The sequence below is a fragment of the Lissotriton helveticus genome, chromosome 9 (genome assembly GCF_964261635.1).
Source record: "Lissotriton helveticus chromosome 9, aLisHel1.1, whole genome shotgun sequence".
In the NCBI taxonomy this organism is placed as follows: domain Eukaryota; kingdom Metazoa; phylum Chordata; class Amphibia; order Caudata; family Salamandridae; genus Lissotriton; species Lissotriton helveticus.
The window spans coordinates 1,137,882,576-1,137,909,146 of NC_136070.1; the positions used below are offsets into that span (position 1 = coordinate 1,137,882,576).

The following is a 26,571-nucleotide window of genomic DNA, read 5'->3' on the forward strand; positions in this document are numbered from 1 at the left end:
TCTCCACCTAAACTTGAGAACTACTCCGAGTTCTTTTCTTCTTTTTTGCATAATTTATGTTGTACTCTATTCCTGAAAGGCTATTGTTTTCACTAAAAAACCAATGGTTACAGAGACATTATAGTTAGATTCATATTTCACCCACACAAACCATAGAAATTCAGCAGTTATAGTCATAGTTATCTCAAGTAACTATAACCCGTGCCCTAAGGTAACTATAACTCACCCCCCGCCGTGTACAGTTTCCTCATCAATAATTTCACTGCTAATGTTGCAATGATATTATCAGTGATGTCATAGACGGTGTCATGAGTGATGTAACATGTGGGGTAATTAGCAGTGCATTGAGAGGGTGCGAGTTATAGTTACCTTAGTGCACGAGTCATAGCTACTTGAGATAACTAGAACTGCTGAATTTCTCTGGTTTTTGTGTGTAAAATGTAAACTAACTATACCGCCCCTGTAACCTTTGTTTTTTTGAGAATTTCTAATTTTTTTAATGTTATTTCCTAACTGTAACCTGTAACCTTTGGAAGTGGGTGTGTGAGTGACTGTATAGGTTGGTGAGTGGGTGTGTGAGTGGCTGTATGGGTCAGTGAGTGGGTGTTAGCGTGGGTCTATGAGTCTGTGAGTCAGTATATGATTAGCTGTATGGGTCTGTGAGTGGGTATGTGAGTAGCTGTATGGGTCAGTGACTGTTTGTGAGTGGCTGTATGAATCTGTTTGTGGTTGCATGAGTAGCTGTGTGGGTGTGTGACCAGTTTTGTGAGTGGCTGTATGGGTCTGTGAGTGGGTGTTTCAGTGGCTGTATGGATCTGTAACTGGGTATGTGAGTGGCTGTATGGGTGTGTGAGCAGGTGTGTGAGTAGTTTTCTGGGTGAGCGAGTGGCTGTATGAGTCGGTGAGTGGGTATTGTAGTGGTTTTGTGGATGTGTAAGTGGGTGTCCAAGTGGCTGTGTGGGTCTGTGAGTATATGTGTGAATGGCTGAAAAGGTGTGTGAGTGAGTTTCTGAGTGGGGGTGTCAGTAGCTGTGTGAGTGACTGGGCCAGGATGGAACATCACCTGCCCCTTTATCCAACAAGATTCCACAGTTTTGCACAAAATGTCTACCCAACTGAAGTACTTTATACGGGTTAATTAGTAAGTGCTACCTCTTTGGGTAATAACTAGTACATATTCTACACTACAGCTGTGTAATGGACCATGAGGAAATGTCTCCAGTGATCTTGTGTGCATGTAATTTTGGCAATGTGATTGTTCCTCGAGCATTTTGATCCACAAATCAGTGATAACATGAATCCTCGTCTAGAGAAGAGGACAAGACTACAAAGAGGAAAATATCAACCTATGAATTTTTCTTCTTTGTTTGATGGAGATGTCCTCAAAATTCCTCAACCTATGAATTTTGAAAATACACACAATTTCATCTCACATGCACATTCTCAAGTTTGGTGTACATATATTAATTCAACCAAGCAAAAGCTTCCAAATTCATAGACTGGGCTGTACACAGTAGAGTTACTTACAGGTAGCTGGAGAGCTACCAGTAGCTCGCGAGCTATTCATTGGAGAAACCTGCACTAAATTAACCAGTGCTTACCCCTCTGGTAGCATGGCTTAAAAGCAGTCAGGCTGAACTTAGAGGCAATGTGTGAAGTATTCATGCAGCACTCAAACAACAACCAAGTATAAACACAACACAAGAAATCCCATACAGATTCAGAAAAATAGAGTAAAATGTAATAACTTTTTTGGCACAACAATGACACAAATCTCATCAGTCGAGTGCCTAAAAGAACAAAGCGACAACTGCGAGCATCTAGTCATATGAGTCCGGTGCAAAGTCAAAATTTATGGCAGACAGCAATGGAGCATAATTAAGATACACAAAGTGTATAGGCCCTGGCTTGGCTTAGCTTCAGATTCAGAGGAGATTTCAAAGAAACATTTCTAGGAAGGGAAAGTACAGCGGGGCAAGGCAGCCAGCGGTGTCCAAGAAGGAGGCGTCGCTGGACAATCACTGGTCAAAGTCACAGTAAATATTTCTTTATTCCGTATTAGTCTCTTTTTTTTGTAAGTTGAAGATCTCCAGTGCGACAAAGCTGCAGGCTGTGCCAGAACAACTCGAACACCCTTCCAGAGAGGAGCCGCTGAACAGGACCCACTTGGAGGGTCAGGTCTCACTTCAGACTGGATCAAGGTGGAGCTTTTTGTGTCCCTGTAGCTCTGAACAGGGGGGCAGCAAATTAGCCTTTGGAGTCACTCTAGTGTCCCTGGGTTCAGGCTGAACGCAGTTCTCAAGCAGCATGGCAGTCCTCTGAGGGGACAAGGTAGGTTTCAGGCAGCAGGGCAGTCCTCTTGGAATTTCAGGATAGTCCTCTAAAATACCCATCAGGCCTCAGGAGAGTCCTTTGAGAGTCCTCTTCAGGTTCAGAAGGGAACTGGAGTGGGTCTGGGGTTCCTTTTATTATACATGGTGCCCACTTTGAAGTGGGAGGAAATTCTGGAGGTCTCCCTGACCTATTCCCAGTCTATCTGCAGGCACAATGGGCTAGTGTAAAGTTATTTCTGTGTATGTAAGGCAGTCTTTTGAAGTGCAGATGGGGCTGCTCACAGCTCTGTCCCCAAACTGCCTAAGATGGCCCATTCAGGCACACCTAGTGGCTAACTGCTATTCATACCTCGTTATGTGACCCAGAAACAGGCTGCAGGCACCAAATTGTTAGGGCAGAAAAATGCTAACTTTCTAAAAGTGGCATCTTTAGAATTGTAACTTAAAATCCAACTTTACTGTTAAAGAGGATTTTAAATTACAATCCCTCAGACACCAAACATGACTTTCCTACCTACTCCCAATCTAAAGTTATCACTTATCAAATGTAATATGGTAACCCAATGTTATCTTATGGATGAGGTAGGCCTCACAGTAGTGACTTGGACATAGAGAGGTTTAGACTATATTCATACTCGCTTACAATTTCCTTAATGTTTGTTTATAACCCATGTTTACTGTGTGTAATTTCAAACTATGTTTTAGAATTAAAGAAGCTTTACATTCTTACGAAGAAACAATGGATGAGAAAAGGAAGAGGGTGCCTACTCCCCCTGAACCTGAACTTCCAGAAAGTGTGAGTTAAAATAAGTTAAAATATTATAATATTGGGATGATTTTTCTACATTTTCTTTATTTGTGGTATGCATGAAGGCACAAAAAATAATTTGATTTGTAAAAGTTATTAACAGCAACCTATCAAATTGCATTTTACTTGCATTGCTTGACGATGAAGAAAAAGTATACACTGAGATCCTGTTAAAGGATCTGTAGGCTTGGGAAGCTGCCGAAAAATGAATCCCAAATTATCAAATGAGTTTTAGGCAGTAATCTTCAACAACAGATAGCATCGTAGCACTATCCTACTTGGCATGCCACTCAACGTGCAATTTAATCCCACCCCTGTCTGCATGCTTTGTCGACTATTCGGCCGCTTCTGACAGACTAGACTGACTCCTTGTATGGGCCAAACTGTCCAAATAGGGCATACCAGAGACTCTACTTAGCACCATAATTGCTCTCTGTTCTAACACCTGGGTTCACATTAAACTGGGAAAAGGGGACAACCTGTATATCCAAACAGAGGTTTAAAGCAGGGGTGTGTCCTGGTACCTTTATTGTTGAATCTCTCTGCACATCGTACCTTAGTAGTTCCCTGAAACAGGCAATTCCCCCTCAGAATTGGCACTCAGCATGGTGAGAGGAGTTGGCCTAACAGCTAGGGTGGTAGACCTCTAATCTGTGGAACCGGGTTCGAGTCTCGGCAACCTCGCTCAACATCCTGTGATTCTGGGCAAATCACTTAGGCCCTGATGCATCAAACAAAAATCCGCTCGCAAAGGGGCAGATTCTCAGAATCTGCCCCTTTGCGACCGGTATTTTTGCATTTGGGATGCATCATCCCAAATGCAAAAATCGCAAAATTAGAATTCGCTAAATTGCGATTACTTGCATTTAAGGAATCTCAAATTGAGATTCCTTAAATGCAATGCATTAAAGTTTCAAAAATAGCGATTTCGCTAATAGGGCACGCAAATTACCATGAAGTACAACTTCATGGTAATTTGCAAAAACTTTGAAAAATGCACTAAAGTGCATTTTTCAAAGTTTCATGTTGCGCACACACATGCCCTAAGGGCATGTGTGTGCGCAACATATGTACGCAGATCAATTTCAGGGGTGCAACAGGGTATCCTTTGGACACCCCTGCACCCTTGAAATCGCAATCTCAATTTGCAAATTGCTATTTGCGATTCGCAAATTGAGATTGTCTTCCCATTCATTCCTCTCGGCCTCTAGGCCCAGAGGAATGAATGGGGAGTTATTCCTTAATTGCGACTCGCAATTTGCGAGTCGCAATTAAGGAATTTTAAGAAATCGCAATTTTTTTTAGCAATTTCTTGATGCATTGCATTTTGCGATTCCTTATTTGCGATTCCTTATTTTTCGCAAATAAGGAATCGCAAAATGTATGCTTGATGCATCTGGGGGTTAATCTCCCCACATGTCTAACAAAAATGAATGGGTCCTCATGTAACGCAACTGGTACTCGTGTAAAGAGCTCTGATACCTTCCGGTCAAGTACGTGCTATCTAAAACTCTGTTAAAAAAAATGCTAATGATTTGGTCATCTTAGATCAGGCAAAAATAGGTATGTAATACGTCTACTGGCTCTGGGTTGAGTAGAAAATAAAAGATTAAAGAAAAATAGAAATACATTTTTAACTGTCAAATGATCATAGAGTTCCCTAAACGAGAGGTGGGTATCTCAAAACAGCCAGGTCTTTACCATTTCGGGGTAGGTCTGCAAATCTTTAGGTATCCTTCCTTGAGGCGATAGAGATCACTTCCACTAAATTACATGTTTCCAGGTAGAGGCTGAAATCGAGACTGACTTACACATTATTGGTAGGTCTGAAGGTATTGAATCCATCACATTGGTAAAGAGCCTGAAATGGAACGAGGGATTGCGAGGCCTATTTCATAAATGGAAAAATGAGTCAACGTATGCTGACTTATTAGACAATCTACTAGATAATAATCAACCGTTGTTAACCTGGCCTAAAGTCATAGAGCTGCTACACAAACCTGTAAACACTGCGGGGAAGTTTAGCAGAAGGGCTGAAGACCTAACAAATCAATCCAAAATTGTGGGTATAATAGTGCAGTGAGAAAAGGTAAAAGGTCCTTTAGCACATCCACATGATACTATGAAAAAGACGGATAAAACCGGTAGATAGTGAATAACCTGCACCAACCCAGGAAGGAATATTGTAAAACCCTGTGGGCTTCAAAAACGAAATTTATGGAGGGCCAATGGCTGCTGGTCTAGACATTGCTGGGTTATAGCAAGAGGCAACATCTTGACACTATATTAATTCCTTAAATAGTTCCATCACACTGGGGAATGGTGTCACTGAAGCTCAGTAGGCGGGCTACGTTTAGGACCTCTATGCAGAGGGATTAATTCAGGAGACCACAAATAAACCATCAGAAGACTGCTTCGACAAGCAAAATGAGAGTGCTACTATGATCACGAACGCCTCGGTGACGATGGCCCTACAATCGGCTCCCTGTTTAAAGCTGATCTAGAATTTTGGTCGCTCTGGCTAACCCCACTCCATCGATCAGCTCTTCTTAATGAGCAAGTCCCTCAATCATGGCATGGATCAATCCTCTTCCCAATACACAAGAAAGGTATTATCAGCGACCCATCAAATTGCAGAATAATTACATTTCTGATAGATACATCTGCCGTGTGGATTCCTCACCTTGTGAATATCCCCTTGCGTCAGCAACATTCGGAAATTCTTTTCGTAGCTTCGCGCCGACGTGGACTTGAACGTCATCATAGAGGCACGGCATCGCTCGCGACTCCGCTGACGTCACCGACGCCTAAAATAGGCCCACGCCGGCATGATGACATCAGTTCCCTTTTTTCCGCGTCGTCGACGCTAACGGTTTTCTAGGGATCGTCCGTAGCTTTTACAGTGACTTTGTTACTTTGTATTGTTGGTGTTCCTTTATCTCCTCTTTCAACATGTCTTCGAAAAAGACGGGTTTTAAAGCCTGTGGAGAATGCGGCAGAACGATGTCCATTACGGATCCGCATGAATGTTGTTTATGGTGTCTTAGCTCCGACCACGATGTCGAAGACTGTCGATCCTGTAAGAAGTTGACTCCTAAGGCCCTCCGGGAGAGAGAAGCTAAGCTTATTGTTGCAAAGCTTAAAGGAAGTAAGGAGAAGAAGAAATCGAGGTCGCGGACTCGAGGCTCGAGATCAAGATCTCACTCGAGATCACGTTCGGATTCGTCCTCGGCCCATGCTTCGAGATCTTCAAAAAAAGAAGCATAAGAAAAGATCTCATGAATCCCGACATCATTCGAAGAAAGATTCGGGTTCTAAGCCGAAGTCGCAGGTGAAGCTGGTCGAGAAAGAAGTGGTGTCTTCGGCTTCGGACGAACAAGACCCAGGAGGTGAGATGTCGCATGCGAATTCGCCTGGTTCGCCGAAGCAGACAGCGAATCCATCTCCTGTTCCATCCCATTCTCCGGTTTGGGAGGATGAAGGTGAGGAGGAGATGGTTGGAGAGGGAGAGGCTCCGTTGCCCGAAGGTCTGTAGACTCCGGTTCACCAGCCTGAAGAGGAGGTCAATGTCGTATCGACTCCGCGTCCTCAAGAACCACCTGGGGGTTCGTACCCAGCCTTCCCGGCTCCAGGTCAGGATCCGACGCATTTTCTAAATGCGATGTATGGTATCTACTCCAGGGCTATGTACCCCTCTGGGGTTCCTATTGGTCCCACGGGTCCAATGGCATTTGGTCTGGGTGTCCCCCAAACCTATGCCCCTGAGCCCTTTATGCCCTTTATGCCGGCTCCGGCGCCGCATTGGCATTTTCTGACACCGGCGAGGCCTTCGACTCCGAAGCCATCGACGCCGAAGTCGATGACGCCGAATCCTTCGACGCCGATTCCATCCTCTCTGATGCCGAACCCCGAACGACGTCGTGGAATTCTTCCTCGTCCGGCGTCGGGCTCGGCGCCGGCTCTGACTTCGACGGAGTCGACAGTGGATCCGACGGTTTCGAAAGTGAAGCACAGGTCGAGGCGTGAAGCCCAGAGGCTGATGGAAGAAGAGAACTATCGTGAGGAGTATTTGGAGGAAGGTGAGCTACAGGATCCTGAGGACCCTTATGAGGATCTTTCGGTGGCCAGTGGTCTTGAACTGTCCCCTGAGTGGGATTTGGTTTCAGTAACAGACGAACCCTCTAAAGATGTGGCTCCTTACCACGTTGTGATTAAAAAAGCGGCAAATTTGTTGAACATTGCTTTACCTACTGCTGAGTTCAAATCAAATCTACTCACGGAGGTTCTTCACTCTCCATCATCGGTGACTGAACCATTGCTACCCTTTAAAGATGCCCTTAAAGATCCTATTTTAGAGGTTTGGAAGAAACCCTTGTCAGCTCCTGCCGTGTCTAGGGCTGTTGCCAGAAGGTACAGGACTGCTCCAGATGACCCAGAGTTTTTATCCACTCACCCTCTGCCTGAGAGTTTGGTGGTGCAGGCTGCCTGTTCCAAGCGATCAACAGGAGCTTTTCCTCAGGTTCCAGCTGAAAAAGAGTCGAGAAAGCAGGATCAGGCTGCTAAAAAGATTTTCTCCTCTGCTAGTATGGCACTGAAGTCCACAAATGCGACCTGCCTGATGGGGCGTTATATTCACGCCCTTATGGACACTGTAAAACAGTTGGTACCCAAATTACCTGAGGAGGATAGAAAAGACTTCCAGGAGGTTATCTCTGACACTCAGGCTGCAGCAAGGCAGGTGATTCAGAGTGGGTTGGACACGGCGGACTCTGTGGCAAGGGTCATGGGCTCTTCTGTAGCTACGAGGAGAGCTGCGTGGCTGAAGTCGAGTGAGTTTTCTTCAGATGTCCAATCTACGTTGTTGGATCTCCCCTTCGACGTATCTGGTTTGTTTGGCAAGAAGGCAGACGCTGCGTTAGAACGCTTTAAAGACAGCAGAGCGACAGCCAAGTCATTGGGCCTTCAGACCAGGACACTTTTGGAAGGCGTACCAGAGGATTTAGCAGATCTTCCTTTCGATCCTACAAATCTACGCAGCAGCAGCCGCAGCAGCAACAAAACACGCTGTACAGGTCTTATAGGGGCAAACAAAGAGGCCGTTCTCGAGGCCGTCAAATCTCCTCCTCTTACCCTTCCCAGCCCCCTGCCAACGCAGCAAAGCAGCCCTAGATCCGCCATTCCGGATCATGTGGGCCCAGTGGGGGGCCGGCTTACTCATTTTCTACGGGATTGGGAATCGGTTACATCAGATCTTTGGGTTCTCAATCTTGTAGAAAATGGGTATGCACTTCCTTTCCATGAGTTCCCTCCCAATTACCCTCCTTGCCAAGGTTATTGTTCGGAGGACCACCTGCTTCTCCTGCAGGAAGAAGTCCTGGCACTGTTCAGAAAGGGTGCGATAGAGGTGGTTCCGGAGCAGGAGAGGGGTCAGGGATGCTACTCCCGGTATTTTCTGATCCCCAAGAAGGATGGCAGACTTCGGCCAATCCTGGATCTCAGGATCTTGAACCTTTACCTGAAACAGGAAAAGTTCAAGATGCTCACTCTTGCACAGGTTCTTCAAGCGCTGCTGGAAGAGGACTGGATGGTGTCGATCGACTTGCAGGATGCGTATTTTCATATTCCCATCTTGAAGTCGCGCAGAAAGTATCTCCGTTTTACGGTTGGGTCGCAACACTACCAGTTTGCGGACCTTCCGTTTGGTCTTACTACTGCGCCTCGAGTCTTCACCAAGGTGATGGCAGTGGTGGCAGCACATCTCAGGAGGTCGGGGATACCTGTATTCCCTTATCTGGACGACTGGCTGATCAAAGCGGAGTCGCCGGAGAAGGTGCTCCATCATCTGCAAGAGACAACTCAGTTGTTGCACAGGTTGGGTTTTTCGATAAATGTACCCAAATCTCACCTGGTGCCCTCCCAGCACAGCCTGTTCATAGGTGCGGTACTGGACACTACTGTATGTCGTGCGTTCCCTCCTCCTCAAAGGATTCGCGACATACAGGAAATGATTCCTTTATTCTTCAATGGAGCGGTTGTTCCAGTCCTGAAGGTCCTTCGCCTGCTCGGTCTGATGGCTTCTTGCATTCTGTTGGTCAACCATGCACGCTGGCACATGAGGGCACTCCAGTGGTGCCTCCGCAGGCAGTGGTATCAGCACAACGGAGATCTCAGGGAGTCAGTGAGGATCTCCAGAGAAACTGTGGCGGATCTGTCTTGGTGGAGCGTGGAAGGCAATCTGTCGCAAGGAAAGCCTTTTCAACTTCCTCCATCAGTGGCCACGGTAATAACGGATGCATCCACTCTAGGGTGGGGTGCTCATCTGGGGGACCTGGAGGTCAAGGGTCTTTGGTCTCCAGAGGAAAGGTTGCTTCATATCAACCTTCTAGAGTTGCGGGCGATACGTCTGGTGCTCAAGGCCTTCCTCCCTTCCCTTCGCGGTCGGTCGGTTCAGGTCCTGACGGACAACACGACCGCGATGTGGTACATCAACAAGCAGGGAGGAGTGGGATCGCAGTGTCTCTGCAGAGAGGCTCTGCGTCTCTGGTCCTGGGTTCAGGACCATCTGATTTGTCTGATGGCAAATCATCTGGCCGGTGTTCAGAACGTTCGTGCAGACAGTCTCAGTCGGCAGTTCTCTGCCGACCACGAGTGGAGGCGTCATCCGGAGGTAGTTCGTCACGTCTTTCGGACGTGGGGAACTCCTCAGGTGGACCTTTTTGCCACTCAAGAGAATGCTCACTGCCCGTTATTCTGCAGTCTCCAGTATCCGATGCAAGGAGCCTTGGGGGACGCGTTTCAGTTGAGTTGGAGCTCACAACTCCTTTACGCGTTTCCTCCCATACCTTTGATTCCTCGGGTTCTGAGGAAAATTCGCCAAGACCGGGCCCAAGTTATATTGATCGCCCCGGATTGGCCAAGAAGGGTGTGGTACTCCGACCTTCTCCACCTCTTCTCTCACCCGCCGCTCCGTCTCCCTCACAGGGCAGATCTCCTCTCCCAGATGGAGGGGCAGGTTTTACACCCTCACCTCCAGACCTTACACCTTCATGCCTGGAGATTGAACGGGGCAACCTGAGTTCTTTTTCTCTCCCGCCTGACGTGGTGGATGTCATCTTGTCAGCCAGGCGTGACTCCACTAAGTCCATCTATTCTTATAGGTGGTCAAAATTTGTCACTTGGTGTGGGGAGAAATCTATAGACCCTTTGAGAGCCCATTTGTCTGATGTTCTCCAGTTTGCCCTTTCTCTGGCGCAACAGGGGCTTGCTGTTGCCACAGTGAAGGGCTATCTTTCAGCGCTGGCTGCATTTCTCTGCTTGCCTGACCAGCCATCTCTTTTTAAATCTCCTGTAGTTTTAAGGTTTTTGAAGGGCCTCCTACTCCTTTTATTGTGCCTCAGTGGGACTTAAATCTTGTTTTGACCTTTCTGATGGGTGCTCCCTTTGAGCCTCTTCACAAATGTCCTATGAGGCTTTTGAATCTTAAGACAGTTTTCCTCGTTGCGATAACCTCGGCAAGGAGGGTAAGTGAGCTTCAAGCTCTTAGTTATAAGCCCCCTTTCTTGACCATTCATGCTGATCGAATGGTTCTTAGGACCAGGGCTGCTTCTCTGCCTAAGGTGGTGACTCCTTTCCACCTTGGTCAATCGATTACCCTCCCTACCTTTTATCCTCCCCCACACCCTTCCAAGGAGGAGGAGAGATTACACCGTCTGGACCCCAAGAGGGTGGTGTCTTTTTACCTGGACAGATCTAAAGACTGTCGGTTGGATGACCAGCTCTTCATTGGCTTTGCTGGCTGCAAGAAAGGAAGAGCGGTCCATAAAAGAACTTTATCAAGATGGATCGTCCTCTGTATAAAGATCTGCTACTCTTTGGCCTGTAAGGATCCTCCAGAGGGTATAAGGGCTCATTCTACTAGAGCTAAGTCGTCAACCTCTGCATTGGCTAGAGGTGTTCCTGTAGAAGCTATTTGTAGGGCGGCAACTTGGTCTTTCCTCCACACTTTCGCGAAGCATTACTGCTTGGATTCTGAGGTGAGGAGGGACGGTCACTTTGCACGTTCTGTTCTCCAGGATTTCCTGGTCTAGAAGAGTGGACACCCTCCTCCGGGAGTGGGGACTGCTGTGGGACTCTATTCACAATGGTGAGGAATCCACACGGCAGATGTATCTATCAGAAGAACAAGTTACTTACCTTCGGTAACGCTTTTTCTGGTAGATACAATATCTGCATGTGGATTCCTCACTGACCCACCCGCCTCCCCGTTGTCCACTCTTCTATGCCAGAGTTTCTATTATGTTTTTATTTATGGTCAAGGAGTTGTTTATTTCAAATGTTTTATTGCATTTGCTTCACACTGTGTGTGTTACCTTGATATTTGTACTGCGTATACTGTGTATATGTCTACTGTCATTGGTCCGTCCGTGTGCCTCGAAGGCACGGAAAAAAGGGTGGAACTGATGTCATCATGCCGGCGTGGGCCTATTATAGACGTCGGTGACGTCAGCGGAGTTGCGAGCGATGCCGTGCCTCTATGACGTCCAAGTCCACGTTGGCGCGAAGCTACGAAAAGAATTTCCGAATGTTGCTGACGCAAGGGGATATTCACAAGGTGAGGCATCCACAGGCAGGTATTGTATCTACCAGAATAAGCGTTACCGAAGGTAAGTAACTTGTTCTGCTTGACGAAGCAAAAGTATAAGCTAAGCCCCGGTTAAAGGAACTAAAGGCTTAGCAGCTGCCAAAAAATGTATCCCATTTTGTCAGACGAGTTTTAGACACAAATCTTCAACAACAGATAGCATGGTAGCACTATCCTACTCGGCATAGCGCTCAACGTGCAATTCAAGCCCACCCCTGTCTGCATGCTTTGTCGACTATTCGGCCGCTTTTGACAGAGCAGACTGACACCTTGTATGGGTCAAACTGCCCAAATGGGGCATAACAGCGACTCTACTTAACACAATGGTGGCTCTCTTTTCTAACACCTGGGTTCACATTGAACAAGGAAAAGGTGACAACCCATGTTTAAAGCAGGGGTGTGTCCTTGTACCCTTGTTGTTGAATCTCTCTGCACATTGGACGTGGATAGTTCACTGAAGCAGGCAAACATTTCGGTTTGAGAAGCTGGCCTGTACGTAATATTTTTATTTTAGGTACGAAACATATATGTGTAGTGCAGCGGTGGCTGCTACTTAACAGGGGTGGCAGAACAGGGGTGTGGGGGGGGATACATTATTTTTTTTAAAACTACTTTCCTGCAGGCCGGCTGGCCGGCCTGCCGGTTGCCAACTCTCGGTCCTCTTCGGGTTCTCCATTGACAGCAGGGAGCTGGAACTAGGAAGCACACAGGCTCCCAGACTCTCCTAGCCAATCACGATGCTGCCTTACAGCAGCATTGTGATTGGTCTGAGTGCGTGGTTCGTTGCTCAGAGAGGGAGTGGGAGCCTGTGCATGTTCTCCACACAGGCTGTGCAATACAGCTAGTGGATGCACTTGATGGTTTGGTCGAGCCAAGACGGCTGGCCAAACCGGCATGCGCACTTCGGGCCTCATTTATGAAAAGTGACTCATCGCTCCGAGAAAACAGCGATGCGTCAATTTTCATTGCACCTTCCTTGCGACACCAATGATGCGTCATATTTACAGTATGACACATCATGTTGCAAGGAGTTACAGATATGTCAATATTTCTGACGTATCTGTAGGCGCAAAAATGACGCATTGCTGGAGGGTGTCACAAAAGTGACGCAACTTCAGCAATGGGTCATTACACATGGGCAAGTCCCATGTCAAATGTGCCTGCGTCAGTCTTATGTCTGCCATGAGGCAGGCGTAAGATATTGACGCATTTGCATCGTAGAAGTGGCGCAGTGAAATCTTATAGATTTCACTGCATCACTTCTACGAGGCTTACTTGCGTGGGAACACCCCCCCCCCCCGAATACATTATACCTTGCGCAGGTATGTGACACAGGGGTTTACAAAGTGACACATCTACCTAGATGTATCACTTTGTAAATATGGTGCAACAAGGCACATTCTTTAGACTGCTGGTGCGTCACATAAAGTTATGCTCCGGCGTCACAAAAGTGATGCAAGGGCTCATAAATAGCCCTTAGAGTGCACTCACAACTCCTCCCCCTAGCACCATATCTGGCCAGGCCAGGCCAGGCCAGCCCAGCCCCGACCCACCCCTAAGCAGGAATGGAAAAATAAAATGATGATAACATTGGTTATTATCACTTGAGTTTTCCTTTTTAAACTGCTCACAATGCAGTGGGGCGACGTTCCTCCGTCATAGCGGAGCCTGTAGTGCCTATTTAGAGCCTCTAGTTTCAGGTGCTCGACGCAGAATGATCTAGACCAGCACTTATGATAGTTGGCCACATGGTGGCGCCCTCTATCCAATTCAGAGATGAGGACAACAACAGTAGTTTATTCATTCAATATACCTTAAACATGACTAATTCCTGCGTCCAAGCGTTTATAGCTTTGGGGGCCTGGAATAGTCTGAATCTAGGATTGTGGTAGTTAATAGTTATGTTAGTACTGTCATTGGCAGCTCTGGCAGGGACAATAGGTGGAGCAAACTGCAGTTGATTTCTGATAAGGGCCCTGGCACTTTTTTTTAGCTTCTTTTTTATTTTTACAAATGTAAACACTGGACTGTCGCCCCACAAGCGCAGTACATTGAATCAGAAATACGAACGAAAATTATGATTAGCATCTGGCCAGGGAGGCTCTCCATTGCCATCCCCTGATTAACTTGAAAATGTCGCTGGGTTAATTAATGATCATTAAGGAATAACAGTTTTCCCAGTCAGAAAATGGAGTGAAAACATGTCAAGAGTACATGCTTGCAAACCTAAAGACAATCTTCCCCAGGGTGGGAACAGGGTGCGGTATCTCACCGGTTCGACAATATCATAAAGTTCCGAGGTCAGTATGAGATTTAGCATGAGTAATCAGAGTTCCCACGGATATAGCTCCATAAAATATCATTCCCCCTTGCACATTTCTGCAGATTTTTCCTGACGAAAATGTACACGCGGAGAACAACACTAGTGTGGTAGATCTGCACAAATTGTAATCACAATTTAGACACACACTTGTGTTTTTGCTTGAAAATCAGTTTATTAGTGGAAAGTTGCTGTCACATATTGGAAACCTCGACACAAGGCATAAAAGCACAAACCGCTTTTGTGCATTGAATCCGAGTAATGCGCATGGGAGCACAAACGTTCTCTATATGGCATACATGACTGCCACTTAATGTCCACAAATGGCTAGCAATGTGTACTTTTTAAATTGGTTCAGAAGTTTAATAACGTGAAATGTCTTTCTACTTGTAGATGAACAGCGAACAACGAAGGCGAAGAGTGAGTACATGTACTTTTATACGTTTTTTCCGCATTAAAACATTAAGCCTTTTGGTTAATCCGTCACATGAGACTGAATATCATTTACATGTATTCTTAACATCTTGATGCGCTGTTCAGTGACAGCATGCTTTACTTCTAGGCTTTGTTAATGGACTACTATATTTGTTACTGGATCCGTGGAACATGTTGTCTGCTTTGATATTTTTATTGGACTCACTTCTTATCGTGATTTAATATTGCAAATAGTTTGACTGCTGCCTCCTTGTACACCTGCCGATCATTCACATAATTGATTGCTTTCTATGTCAATGCTGTACTGAAGGATGTTTTGTTAAAGTTTCTTAGTACCCTTTTCTTTCAATTTTTGTTTATTTACCATAGTCGAAGTGTTTAAGCGTACTTCTAAATAGTTTGAAACTTTTGATGCCGCGTAATAACGGAAACGGAATTACATAAGAGGCTATTAAGCACTGTCTGTGAGCCTTACAAGCACCACAGGGGCGGATATGACGCAAGACAGGCATCTGTTGTGGGAGGGGTGGAAACTTACATGAAGGAGAAGGCTGCGGATTGGGAGAAAACACCCCAAGAATCTCAGTTTTATCATCCTATGTTGTTTGGGTGCACATGTGCACCAGTAGGATCTTCCAACAAGGCTCACTGTGCAGGTAGTTTCTTCTTTTCAATCATATTTTAGCAAAAATGTCCAAAAGAACTGTGCTTCAAAATAACATGCACATGCATCAAGCTAGGATTTTGTGAGTCCTTAATTGCGATAGTTAATGAATCGTAATTAAGGACTCGCAAAAGCCTATGCATGTATGAATCGCTATAAAAATAGCGATTCCTACACATTCCTTATTTGCGAGTCGCAAATTGCGATTTGCAAATAAAGAATGGCTTCCCTTTCATCCCCATGGGCCTACAGGTCTATAGGAATGAATGGGAAATTGCATGCGCCATTTTTCAAGTACCAATTTCAAGGGTGCAAGGGTGTCGAAAGGACACCCTGTTGCACCCCTGAAATTGATTTGTCCACAAATGTTGCGCACACACATGTCCCAAGGACATGTGTGTGTGTGTTACCTACAACTTTGAAAAATGCACTTTTGTGCATTTTTCAAAGTTTTTGCAAATTACCATGAAGTTCAACTTTATGGTAATTTGCGACCCCTAGTAGCATAAACGCTACTTCAAAGTGGTTTTTGCATTGCATTTAAGGAATCGCAAAATGCGATTCCTTAAATGCTATTGCAATTTGAGAACTCATAATTAATTGCAAATCCTCAAATTGCGGGGCCTTGACACTTGATGCATCGCAAAAGCTAATTTTGCGATCAGAAGTGCACCGTTTGCGATCGCCAAAAGCTTTGATGCATGTGCCTGTAAATGTGGTACTTTCCAACAGCAGTGCCTAGCCGTCTTACCCCTTCAACATAGACAAGCCCCCAGACTACCACAGCATCCTCTGTCTGTGGCAAGTAGTGTGCTAGCAGTACTTGACTTTTGGTCAAAAAGTGCTTGAGCTGACAAGATGGAGGGAGTTGAGTGTGCTTCTCAGAAAACATCTGCAAAACGGAGAAAGAAATAGTGCAAGTGATTGTCAAAAGGCGCGAAAAAAGTCCAAATGGCTACAGACTCCACTGCCTTGACACCATTAAAGGACATCCTCTGTCATTTTACTGCCTTAGTGAAATCAGGATAGATCGATATTTTGATGGCCTCATGACTGAGGGGGAAGTGCTGTCTGTTAATCTGAAGTATGCGGTTGTGATTCCTGTAGTTCAATAAGCTTGTGACTATGGAGTGAGGGTGTGCCAGGTGGAGGAGGTAGCACTGGGGCCATAAGAGCTAATTCCTACCACCCTAATGTTTTTACGCCTGGACCTAACCTCTTCATCCTCAGCCTGAAACTTGTGTTATGTTGTGTGCCCCAGGAACTCCCTCAATGGGTGATTGAAAGTGGAGACTCCTGACGTCAGATCATTAGCTGATGTTCTGTCCGGGCTGACCTGGACGAGACTTTGTACAGATTATATTTCAGGAGATTGAAATCAACCAAACAATGTCTTTCTTATCCTCCAGGATGTGCATGGGTCATGGATGGTTTGAGAATCTCTTCCAGGTGCCCTACACTGTAATCTGGGCTTCAGCTGTAGAAGGGAGTCTGAGCAGGGACTAATGTTGGAGAGAATGACTTACTGAACTAACCTACTGTAGGCTGGGTCTGGAAGAGCACTGAAGATATCCCGATGAGGAGATGCTGGAGGAAGGATGCCTCCTCAATTCAGAAAAGTAGGGGTGGTGTAGAGATAGTTGCTCCCACATGCATGGTTACTCCTCACCCACAATCAGCTACAGCACAGCATAAAAAGTCACAAGTGTTAAGCAGTTACGGAAGCTTACAATCTAACCAGAAAAAGAATCTGAAAGCTCATACTTGTTACAGATCATGCTAGGAAGGGTGGGTGGATGTAAATAACTGTCCCTTTGAGACAAGTAATGAAGCAGGTTTCGAAGAAGGTAAATGGGGAGGGAAACAACACCACTACCTTCCTTATGAACCTAAAAGCGAAAACTTCCACAATTTAAAGAGAGATTTTTACTAATGCAATATTTTTTAGGTATGACTCTGCCTATTTATAATAAAGTTGGACAGTGAGTTGCACATCGGGGTGAATTGGTCATACCTATGATCCTTTCATAATGTAACATTTCTCATTTCAGTTGAATTACATCTTCATGAAGGAGCGTGTAGAAAGTAGCCCTGTGGTTCCTATCCAGAAGAAGTGGTTGGACTCTATTCTGTCACGGGTGCCTCCGTCCATGAAGGAAGGCAAGCAGAAAAAAGTCTTGGTTCAAGAGCTCTTGCAAGAGATAACAAAAGACTTTGAAAAGAGCATGAAGAGATACTTGGGTGAGCAATCTGCAGTTTCCAAGCACTGTAATAATTGTAAAGCAAGAGATTTAACTAATTGTGCTTAACTTAGCAGTTTTAAGCTTTTTTATTTAAGGCTAAAGTTTATATTCTATGTTCACCTTAAAGAGTGCATGTATTATGTGGTGCATAAGATTGTGAGTATGACACAGCGACCCTGCTTGAGGAAGATTGCCTTAGTCATGGTGATGTTGTTGTTAACTGAACCCAGAATGAGAACTTAGAAGCAGGGCTGGCGTGTGATTCCATTTCTTGTTCTTGTGCTGTCCTCGCTGGTGGTTCTTCACCGTTGTATTTTGTCTCTTGAGCAGCATTCTTTTACCTGTCTGTTGTTGCCTCTGCAGTGCTGCTCTCTGTGTTATCTTCACATGGCGGTCCTGTATATAGTCGTGCCCCTCCCCACGAGTTCGGATGGTAGCAGTGATAGAGCGCGCAGGTCACCCGACTCACAAATTTTACCATATACGCACTGGGCCCATAAATTCAATCTTCCATATTTATCAATCGGGTAACCTTACACTCTACTATCAGTATCCCAGTTCCTTCCTACTGTATTTCCAATGTACCCGACTTACCACTCCACTGTTACGGGTACCTAATGATCACAATGGATCAGGGAGCTAGCTGTGAAGATAAGTAGGCAAACAACAAAATACCATATACAGTTGAATAATGTTTTTTTGTACTCGTAAATAACCACACACTCTGGAAGTTTTCAAGACCTTTATCTAATCATGATTATCTCCTAGTGTCATGAGTCAAAGGTTTACACCAATCAAACTATCTATCACGAGAATCGTGAACATTGTATAACTATGTATGAGTGTAAGAAACATTTAGAATCATGAAAAATAAAGGAAGGGAAATGAGGAACATGCTATTTTAGATAAACAAAACTTCACAACTTCACTAAAGGCGGGTAAAGAAATGGAACATACTATTCAAAGTAGACTTTCGAAACTTCACTAACGATTCAGAGGAAATGAGACTCAGACTATTTGATTTATCCAGATATGCTTATTCCCTATAGGAAGGGTAAGAAATGGAACACCCTTATACGCAAACAGTTTTAGCATTTACTAAAGGTAGGTGAAAAGTGGAACATGCTAATAACCAATAAAACATGAAAAATCTTTATTTAAGGAGAAAAGGTTAAATGACATATGCAAATATATACCTTGTTCAAGACAATAGGAAAGAGTTTAGAATGACGGACACCCACATGGATTATATTTACCTAGGACAGATTGTAGAACTAACCCTGGCCACGGGTCAGTTGGGGAAAACGGGGACAGAACCCTCAAGGAATTAAGTTGCCGGTAGGCGAACAGGTACGGCTCATGGACAGTCAGGACAGGATAACCCCAGGAATTGGATCGGGACCGGATTCGTCTAAGGGTACGACCAACACCTGCAGCTTCGAATGCAACGCCTGCGCTACTCCCTCTCTGCAAGGAATCTGCCAATAACCCCGATTGGGTTCTCGAATCACCCAGCAAAGTGCTTCGCCAGCACTTAAGGTTTCCAAACCCCCTATTGAGTTTGTGGAAATTACGGACAGAGTGCTCCGCAGCCCTCTGTATCAATCACCTATAGAGTTCGTTGGGTCAGTGACAGGTCAGCTATTCGGACAAGTCGGACAAATTCTCTAGCTAAACCTAGGCTAGTTATACTGTTTTTGGGTCGGTGTACCACCCACTAATGTTGCAAGTGAAAAGGGTCCCCAAGTTCTGATTGGACAAAGGAGGGGATTAGGTCACCATTTACCTAAGATTTTGACTTTCCCAGACTTAATATTCAGTTTTCGTACCCACCCCTTAAGTTCTATCTTCTCATGACACTAGATTTACAGAATACAATAGAGTATACAGTAGTGAAATACAATTGTAACAGTTTAGGTACAAGTCAGCTTCTGCAGCTGGGTCGTAGTTCAGGTTCCCAGGAGCATCTTGGCTTTGGCTGCCAGCTGGCTGGGCTCCACTGCATCATGAGGTTCTTTCCCTCATCACGTGACGAGTACCAGAAAGGCTTTTCAAGATGGAGTCACAAGTGTTCCTCAGGCCCCAAAGAATGCAGTACATGAAAAGTAAGCGAAAACAATTTAGAAATACTGAAATAAATGAATACACTGTATACCATGAAATAGCTACTCTATACCCCTTACTTTATAATAACTATAGCGTTAGGATGAGTGCGGAACAAACAACTTTGCGAAAGCAGCCTTGCCAGCGCGGAGCATATGAGAAAACAAAGCGGCCATTTTAGCAGTATTGCGCATGAGCATACATTTCCCACCAGAACTGCAAGTGCGTCACATCACGTGATTATGACCGACGCATGCGCAGACTAAATTCCCACGAAGCAGCGGCCATTTTAGTAGCAAGCGTTATTACTGTTTAGTACACATAGGCAAGCGTCTCTGGGACACCCCGTGTAGTGTAAAAAGTGCAATATTAGTAAGACAAACATTTTGATTAGACTATTAACGCTATACGAGGTTCATGAGTACAAGCAAGTCGCGTAACGTGCGAATCCTTGCTCCATCAGAAGCCTCTCTCCTGCATCCTGATCACTGCTGCTGAACTTGGAGAGATGGACAAGTTCTGGGTTTTAAAGTTTAACTTCCGTCTACCAGTTCGATCACTGGACTGATCCTGGTGTCGTGTATTTCTATAGGTTCTGAATCGATCCCCCTATTCCTGACCCTATTCTGGTTAAACTAACTATCAAGTTAACTAACAGTCAGCCCATGAGGCAAGAAAACCCCCATGATGCAGATACCGTTATCTGATGCAGTCACACTACGGCACAGGAACGTGTTATCTGATTAGGTCATAACGCTTGAGATCTAATTAGACAAGCGACATTCCTCCAGCCCCTGATAAGGCATACGACGTTCTCATAACAAATCAAACCTATGACAACCTGGAAAATCCGTGCGGCCATTGTTTTGATTTCACAGAGAACTTTAGTAAAGAATGTGCTAACGAGCAAATCGTATGACATCTTTATTGACGTATCTATGTCCATCCTTACGTCAATCTCGGCACCTTTAAGGTATAAATATTGCCGACCTTGCCCTATGCAAACACACGCGTGGTGACAAGACGGAGCAGCCATACTTGCCGAAGCCGAGAGCAGAAGCAGACCCCGCTGGCAGCAGCCCCGCCTTCCTGACGCGCTGAGAGACGCGCTGCTATCTCAAGCCGAGAGACCCAGCACCGGCGCTTTCGGGCAGCCCTCGCAGGCAGCCTGGAATATCGAGAGCAGAGAAAGAGATACTATTCCTCATCCATCCTAAATTCCAGGTACAGAACTGAATAACCCCTCACAGAGAATTCTTTAGTTATTCACTTGGCAAAAACAAACTTAACTTAAACTGTAACTTTCTATTCCCGCCCACGCATTAGACTTAGGTCAGGTACACGGGGTAGGCGTATTTAGAAACACCAGTTGAGCACGTTTAGTCAAAATGTATATGTGTATGTAAATATATTTTAATCATTTTAAACATCATATGGCTCAGAAACCATATCAATGTTTTTACAGTATTATTTTATACTATTGCTTTTAATGTATGCACTTTACTTAACTATAAGTATTGCAATAATATCGATCCATTTCTCATGTATGAGAAAAGAGACTGATCAATAAATAACACCTTTTTATTGAACACGCCCGTCTCTTCCTTTTCTCTACATTCTGATGAGACTAAGAATGCACGTACTGACTGAGTAAAATAATTGCCTTGTGCTCACACGACTCTCGAGATTGACTCTTGATTAGGGGAGAGCAAAGTTGTCATGTTCTATGGTTGTCAGAAACTAAATCCCTTCTTGTCTAATCAGGGAAGTTAATTCCTCCTTGAACATTCGAGAAAGTTTCTAGCGAACTCTGAGCTTAGCTGGCAAACCCAAAAATTAAGTCTAGTATCGACAGTAGTAGACCTAGTTAACGTCTGGCCTAGGCCTTTGCTGCTGTAGGTACTATTCCAATGCGCAGAGCCTATTGGGAAAATAGGAGCTACACTACACTGGTTTGCCCAGGAAAAGTTTTTCTGGGAATTTGGAATTTTCGTTGTTGTGGTTAGAGATATCAGAAAGTTCCTATTGTGTGTCATTAATATTGGCTATTTATTTTAAAAGCTCGCTTTAAAACACAGGTTGCAGACTCATTTGACATGAAATAGTGAACATCCTTGGCTTTTGTTAGTAGTGTTTCTTTTTTTGACATATGCAGGAAGGCTAAAGGGTCGTTCGTTCATACATTTGCTAAGTTTTACTGTGCGGGCTGTCATACAAAATAAGAGGCAAGTAAGAGCCTAGATATCTTAAGGATTTATTTGATAGCCCTTGCACTTTATGTCGAATTTCATAGAAAGCATCTTTGCAATCCATGGAGAAACTCTTGAATCTAACATAATTTCATGCTGCAAAAGAATTTATCTACGAGAATACCTTTGCAGCTTGAAAGTGTTTTAGATTAACTAATGAACCTCCAACCTTTTGAATGAAGAAGTCTAGTTTCTTAGACTATAAACATTTTCTGTTTTTCTTGCATTACCTTTCTTGATGCATGTAGTTTTTGTATTGATGTCACTCTAAGCATTCCTCTGATTAACACCCAAACATTTTAAATCATACAAAATGATGTTCTAAACCCAACTAACAATGGTGGGGTAATGAATAGTATGCAAATCTAGAATAGCCGAATAGAATTCTATAGTAAAAGTATCACTTTCTTGTGTATAAAATGTGGGGATTCTCATGGGCTGTGAAAAAGTTGAAGGTAGAGCCTAGCAGAAGATGGTGGTTGACACATATTCAGATCGTTCCACATCTACACCAGGGGAAAAGCACACGCATTACCCAATTCAGGCTCCCCCTGAAAGGTGGCCCAGTGTGCAGAAACTCAGAGTACTGGAGACCCAATAACACAAGACTAGAGTCTAGAATAGATGTTGAGGTCTAAAGACACAGCACATAGATCAGAGCCATGCCCATCAAAACAAGATAGTGGAGCAGATGTTGTCCCACGCTGTGAGATCTGGCAGATTGCATACATCTGGAGCATGTGAGCCAAGAAACAGATTGTCTATAGTAGCTACCACTTTACCAATGAGTCTTGGGGTTTAAGATCATTTGTGGTAACTCAGAGTACCTTGGCTTCTTGTTGGACTTCACCCCCACACTTCAATCTACTCCTTCTCATTGGTGTAACTTCTCAATTTGATATCTAGGATTGAACTTGCCAACTCTTTATGGCTAGTGTTGACTTGGTGTTAGATCTGGGGGTCTCTAGTTGGCAATGGTTATCACCTTTGTCCAAATAGGGACCCTTACTTCTAAGTCAGGGCAAGGGGATTACTCTTTAATAACACCTGCTCACCCCCTTGGTAGCTTGGCACGAGCAGACAGGCTTATCTCAGAGGCAGTGTGTTAAGCAATTGTGAATATACACAGTAATAAAGTGATAACACTACAGATGGACACAACACAGGTTTTATAAAAATAGGTATTCTTTATATAGACTTAACACAAGACCACAAACGACAAAAATCCACAATACTATACTAAAGGTTACTTAAAAGATGATGAAAGTCTCTTAATTCAAGTTGATGGTAAATGTGACAAAGTTCTCAACAAAGTTCTGGGATGCGGCACGCAAAGCAAACAAAAGGCTCGCAGAAGGGGAGATACGTCGATTCCGTGACCCGGGGAACGGTTGCGTCCTTCCTCAATGCTTGCGCAGAGTAGGGGACTCGTCGTGAGCCTTACCGGTGCGGAGGTGATGCGTAGATTCTCGGCCTGTTGCGGTGCGCAAGATGGCGCCTTGAGGCGATGCGATGCCGATGCGATGATCCAGTTGCGATGCGTGAAGATGGCGCCCTTGATGCGGCGATGCGATGACCACCTGGCAGCCTTGCGACGACTCTGTACTTTGGAGCCGTGACAGGCTCTGCGATGCGCTTCTCCGGTGATGCGATGACAACTCTCTCGATGCGTCGCGCTTCTCCGGCGATGCGACAATAGACAGCTTCGATGAACACACGCTTCCAGGGAGATGCAACGAATTCTCGCTACTCCGGCGTTGCGATGATTTCAGCTGCGGCGGCGACACGCTTCTTCTCGATGCGTCGCGCTTCCAGCTCCCAGCGGCATGCAAGTGACTGGAGTCAGAATTCCCAGCAAGGAAATTAAGGAGGGAGCTGGAGGTGAAGTCTTTTGGCCCTGAGACTTCAGCAGGAGGCAAGCACAGTTCAAGCCCTTGGAGAATATTCTGTAGATGAAAGTCCTTACAAAGTTCCTTCTCCTTTCCCTTGGCAATGAAGCAACCACTGCAGGCCAACCAAGCAAACAGCACACTGGCAGAGGGGCAGTCCAAACTCCTGCAGCTTCCTTGGTTCTTCTCCTTGGCAGAAAGGTTTCTTGTTCCAGAAGTGATCTAAAGTCTGTGGGACTGGGTCCCAATATTTATACCAAAAAATCCTTTGTTCTCTGAAGGCAGAGAGGCCTCTGCCTAGTTTAAACCAGTTCCTGAGCACTGTGTTTACATGACTCTTCTCTTCCTTTCACTGTGCAGGGCAGAAACAACAGACGCCCCACAGGAGGTGGAGCCAGCACAGGGGAGGGAAGATGCAGCTCTGGAGTACTCTGTTGACAGGATTCCCCTTCTCCTTTCACTGTGCAGGGCAGAGACATCAGACAAGCCACAGGGGGTGGAGCCAGCATTGTGAAGGGAAGGCCTAGCCCTATTCAGGTCCCAGGTGCACTCTCCCCCTCCCATCTGGATGTAAATCTCCCTAATCACCACTGGGCGGTCCCAGACTGTCTCTTGGAAGTTCCCCAGCCCTGTCACACACAAACCCAGACAAGGAATACACAAGTCAGCAGAGGCGGACTCAGATGGTTAGGCAAGCAAATACCTACTTTCTAAAAGGTGGTATTTGCAAACACAGAATATTAAAATAAACTTTACTAAAATATGTATTTTATTATTCTGAGTTCAGGCATACTAAACTCGAATTTCTACCATGTTCCCTGAGTCAGTTAGGATTGTAGGGATGTAACAATCTTCACTGCCCATTCTAATCTAGCCTTCAATAGTGAAAAACGAAAATGGCTGTCCTTCACTACTAGAACATGCTACACACATCAGAGCATGTCCTACCTTCTACTTACAATGCACCTTGCCCTTAGCGGTGTCTAATATGAAGGAAAGGGAAGGTTTAGGGACTGGCAAGTGGGTGCACTTGGCCAAGTCGACATGGTAGTCACAGACTACACACAGGCCTTGCAATGGCAGGCCTGAGACACACTTTACAAGCTGCTTCTGTGGGTGGCACAACCAGTGCTGCAAGCCCACCAGCAGCATTTGCTCTACAAGCCCTGGGCACACCTGGTGCACTGTACTAGGGGCTGACAGTAGATCAAATAAGCCAATCATGGAATCCAATCAGTATATCAATTTAACATAGGGAGCACTTGCACTGTGGCCCTGATTAGCAGTGCCACAGTGCCCAAAACATACAACCAGCAAAAATATGTCAAAACAGAGGAGGCAATCCGTCAAAAATGGAAGGGAGACTCACGCCAATGATGTCAGGTCTAACACGTGTCCCCTCCAGCTGAAATGTGGGGAGAACTACCCTTCCCCTTGGGAGTTCTCTTCACTAAGGCGGAAAAATCTGGACAGACCATCAGCGTTGGCGTGTTCTGTACCAGGGCGGTGTTCCACCGTAAAGTCCATACCCTGTAGGGAGATGGACCACCTCAACAACTTTGGGTTCTCACCCCTCATCCGCATCATCCATCTGAGGGGCCTGTGGTCGGTCTGAACCCTGAAGTGAGTACCAAACAAGTATGGTCTCAACTTCTTCAGTGCCCAAACTGCAGCAAATGCCTCACGCTCAATTGCACTCCACCTCTGTTCCCGTGGAAGTAACCTCCTACTGATGAAGGCTACAGGTTGGTCAAAGCCCTCTTCAGTAATCTGTGATAGAACAGCCCCCACACCATGCTCTGAAGCGTCTGTCTGTACAATGAATTCTTTTGAGAAGTTGGGTGCCTGAAGCACGGGTGCTGTGCACATGGCAGTCTTCAGGGCATCAAAAGCTTTCTGACAGGTGTCAGTCCAGTTCACTTTCTTGGGCTGCTTCCTGGAAGTCAGCTCAGTCAAAGGTGCAACAATGTTGCCATAACCTTTGACAAACCTCCTGTAGTACCCCGTGAGTCCTAAAAAGGCTCTCACCTGTGTCTGAGTCTTTGGAGGTTCCCATGCCAGGATGGTATCAATCTTGGGTTGTAGGGGCGCCACCTGGCCGCTTCCTACCTGGTGACCCAAGTACACAACGCAGCCCTGCCCGATCTGACACTTACTTGCCTTGATTGTGAGGCCTGCCTTGCGCAGTGCCATCAACAGTTCCCAGAGGTGCTGCAAGTGTTCCTCCCAACTGGCGCTGAACACTGCAATGTCATCCAGGTAGGCAGCACTGAAATCCTCCAGTCCAGCCAACACCTGGTTGACCAACCTCTGAAAGGTGGCAGGGGCATTCTTCATCCCAAAGGGCATAACCCGAAATTGGTAGTGCCCATCTGGTGTGGAGAATGCTGACCTCTTCTTAGCCCCATCAGTCAAGGTGATCTGCCAGTACCCAGACGTCAAATCAAACGTGCTGAGGTACCGCGCAGCTCCTAACCGATCAATGAGCTCATCAGCTCTGGGGATGGGGTGTGCGTCAGTCCTGGTGACTGAATTGAGCCCTCTGTAGTTCGCACAGAACCGGAGTTCAGGTGTGGCACCCAGCGATGCAGCCTTTGGGACCAAGACCACTGGGCTGCCCCAAGGATTGTTGGAAGACTCAATGACCCCTAAAGCAAACATCTTGGAGATTTCCTCCTTAATGTAAGCCCTAACCATGTCAGTCACTCTGTAAGCCTTGTGCTTCACAGGAGGACTGTCACCAGTGTCCACATCATGGACGCACCAATCTGTGACACCAGGAACCAAGGAAAATAGATCAGAGAATTGCCCCAACAGCTGGCGACAATCTTGCTGCTGATCAGGGGGCAGTGTGGCAGAGAGGCTGACACCATCCACTGACTCATC

General features: G+C 45.5%; 1 protein-coding gene across 1 annotated transcript in view; it reads left to right on the forward strand.

The window, feature by feature from the left end:
• Window positions 1–26,571, forward strand: part of DNAH12 (dynein axonemal heavy chain 12) — a 1,534,490-nt gene that overhangs the window by 71,493 nt on the left and 1,436,426 nt on the right. Inside the window, exons 3-5 of the mRNA XM_078661571.1 lie at window positions 3,039–3,129; window positions 14,496–14,522; window positions 17,253–17,442. Coding sequence (XP_078517697.1) covers window positions 3,039–3,129; window positions 14,496–14,522; window positions 17,253–17,442 — 308 coding nt within the window. The remainder of the gene's footprint in view (window positions 1–3,038; window positions 3,130–14,495; window positions 14,523–17,252; window positions 17,443–26,571) is intronic.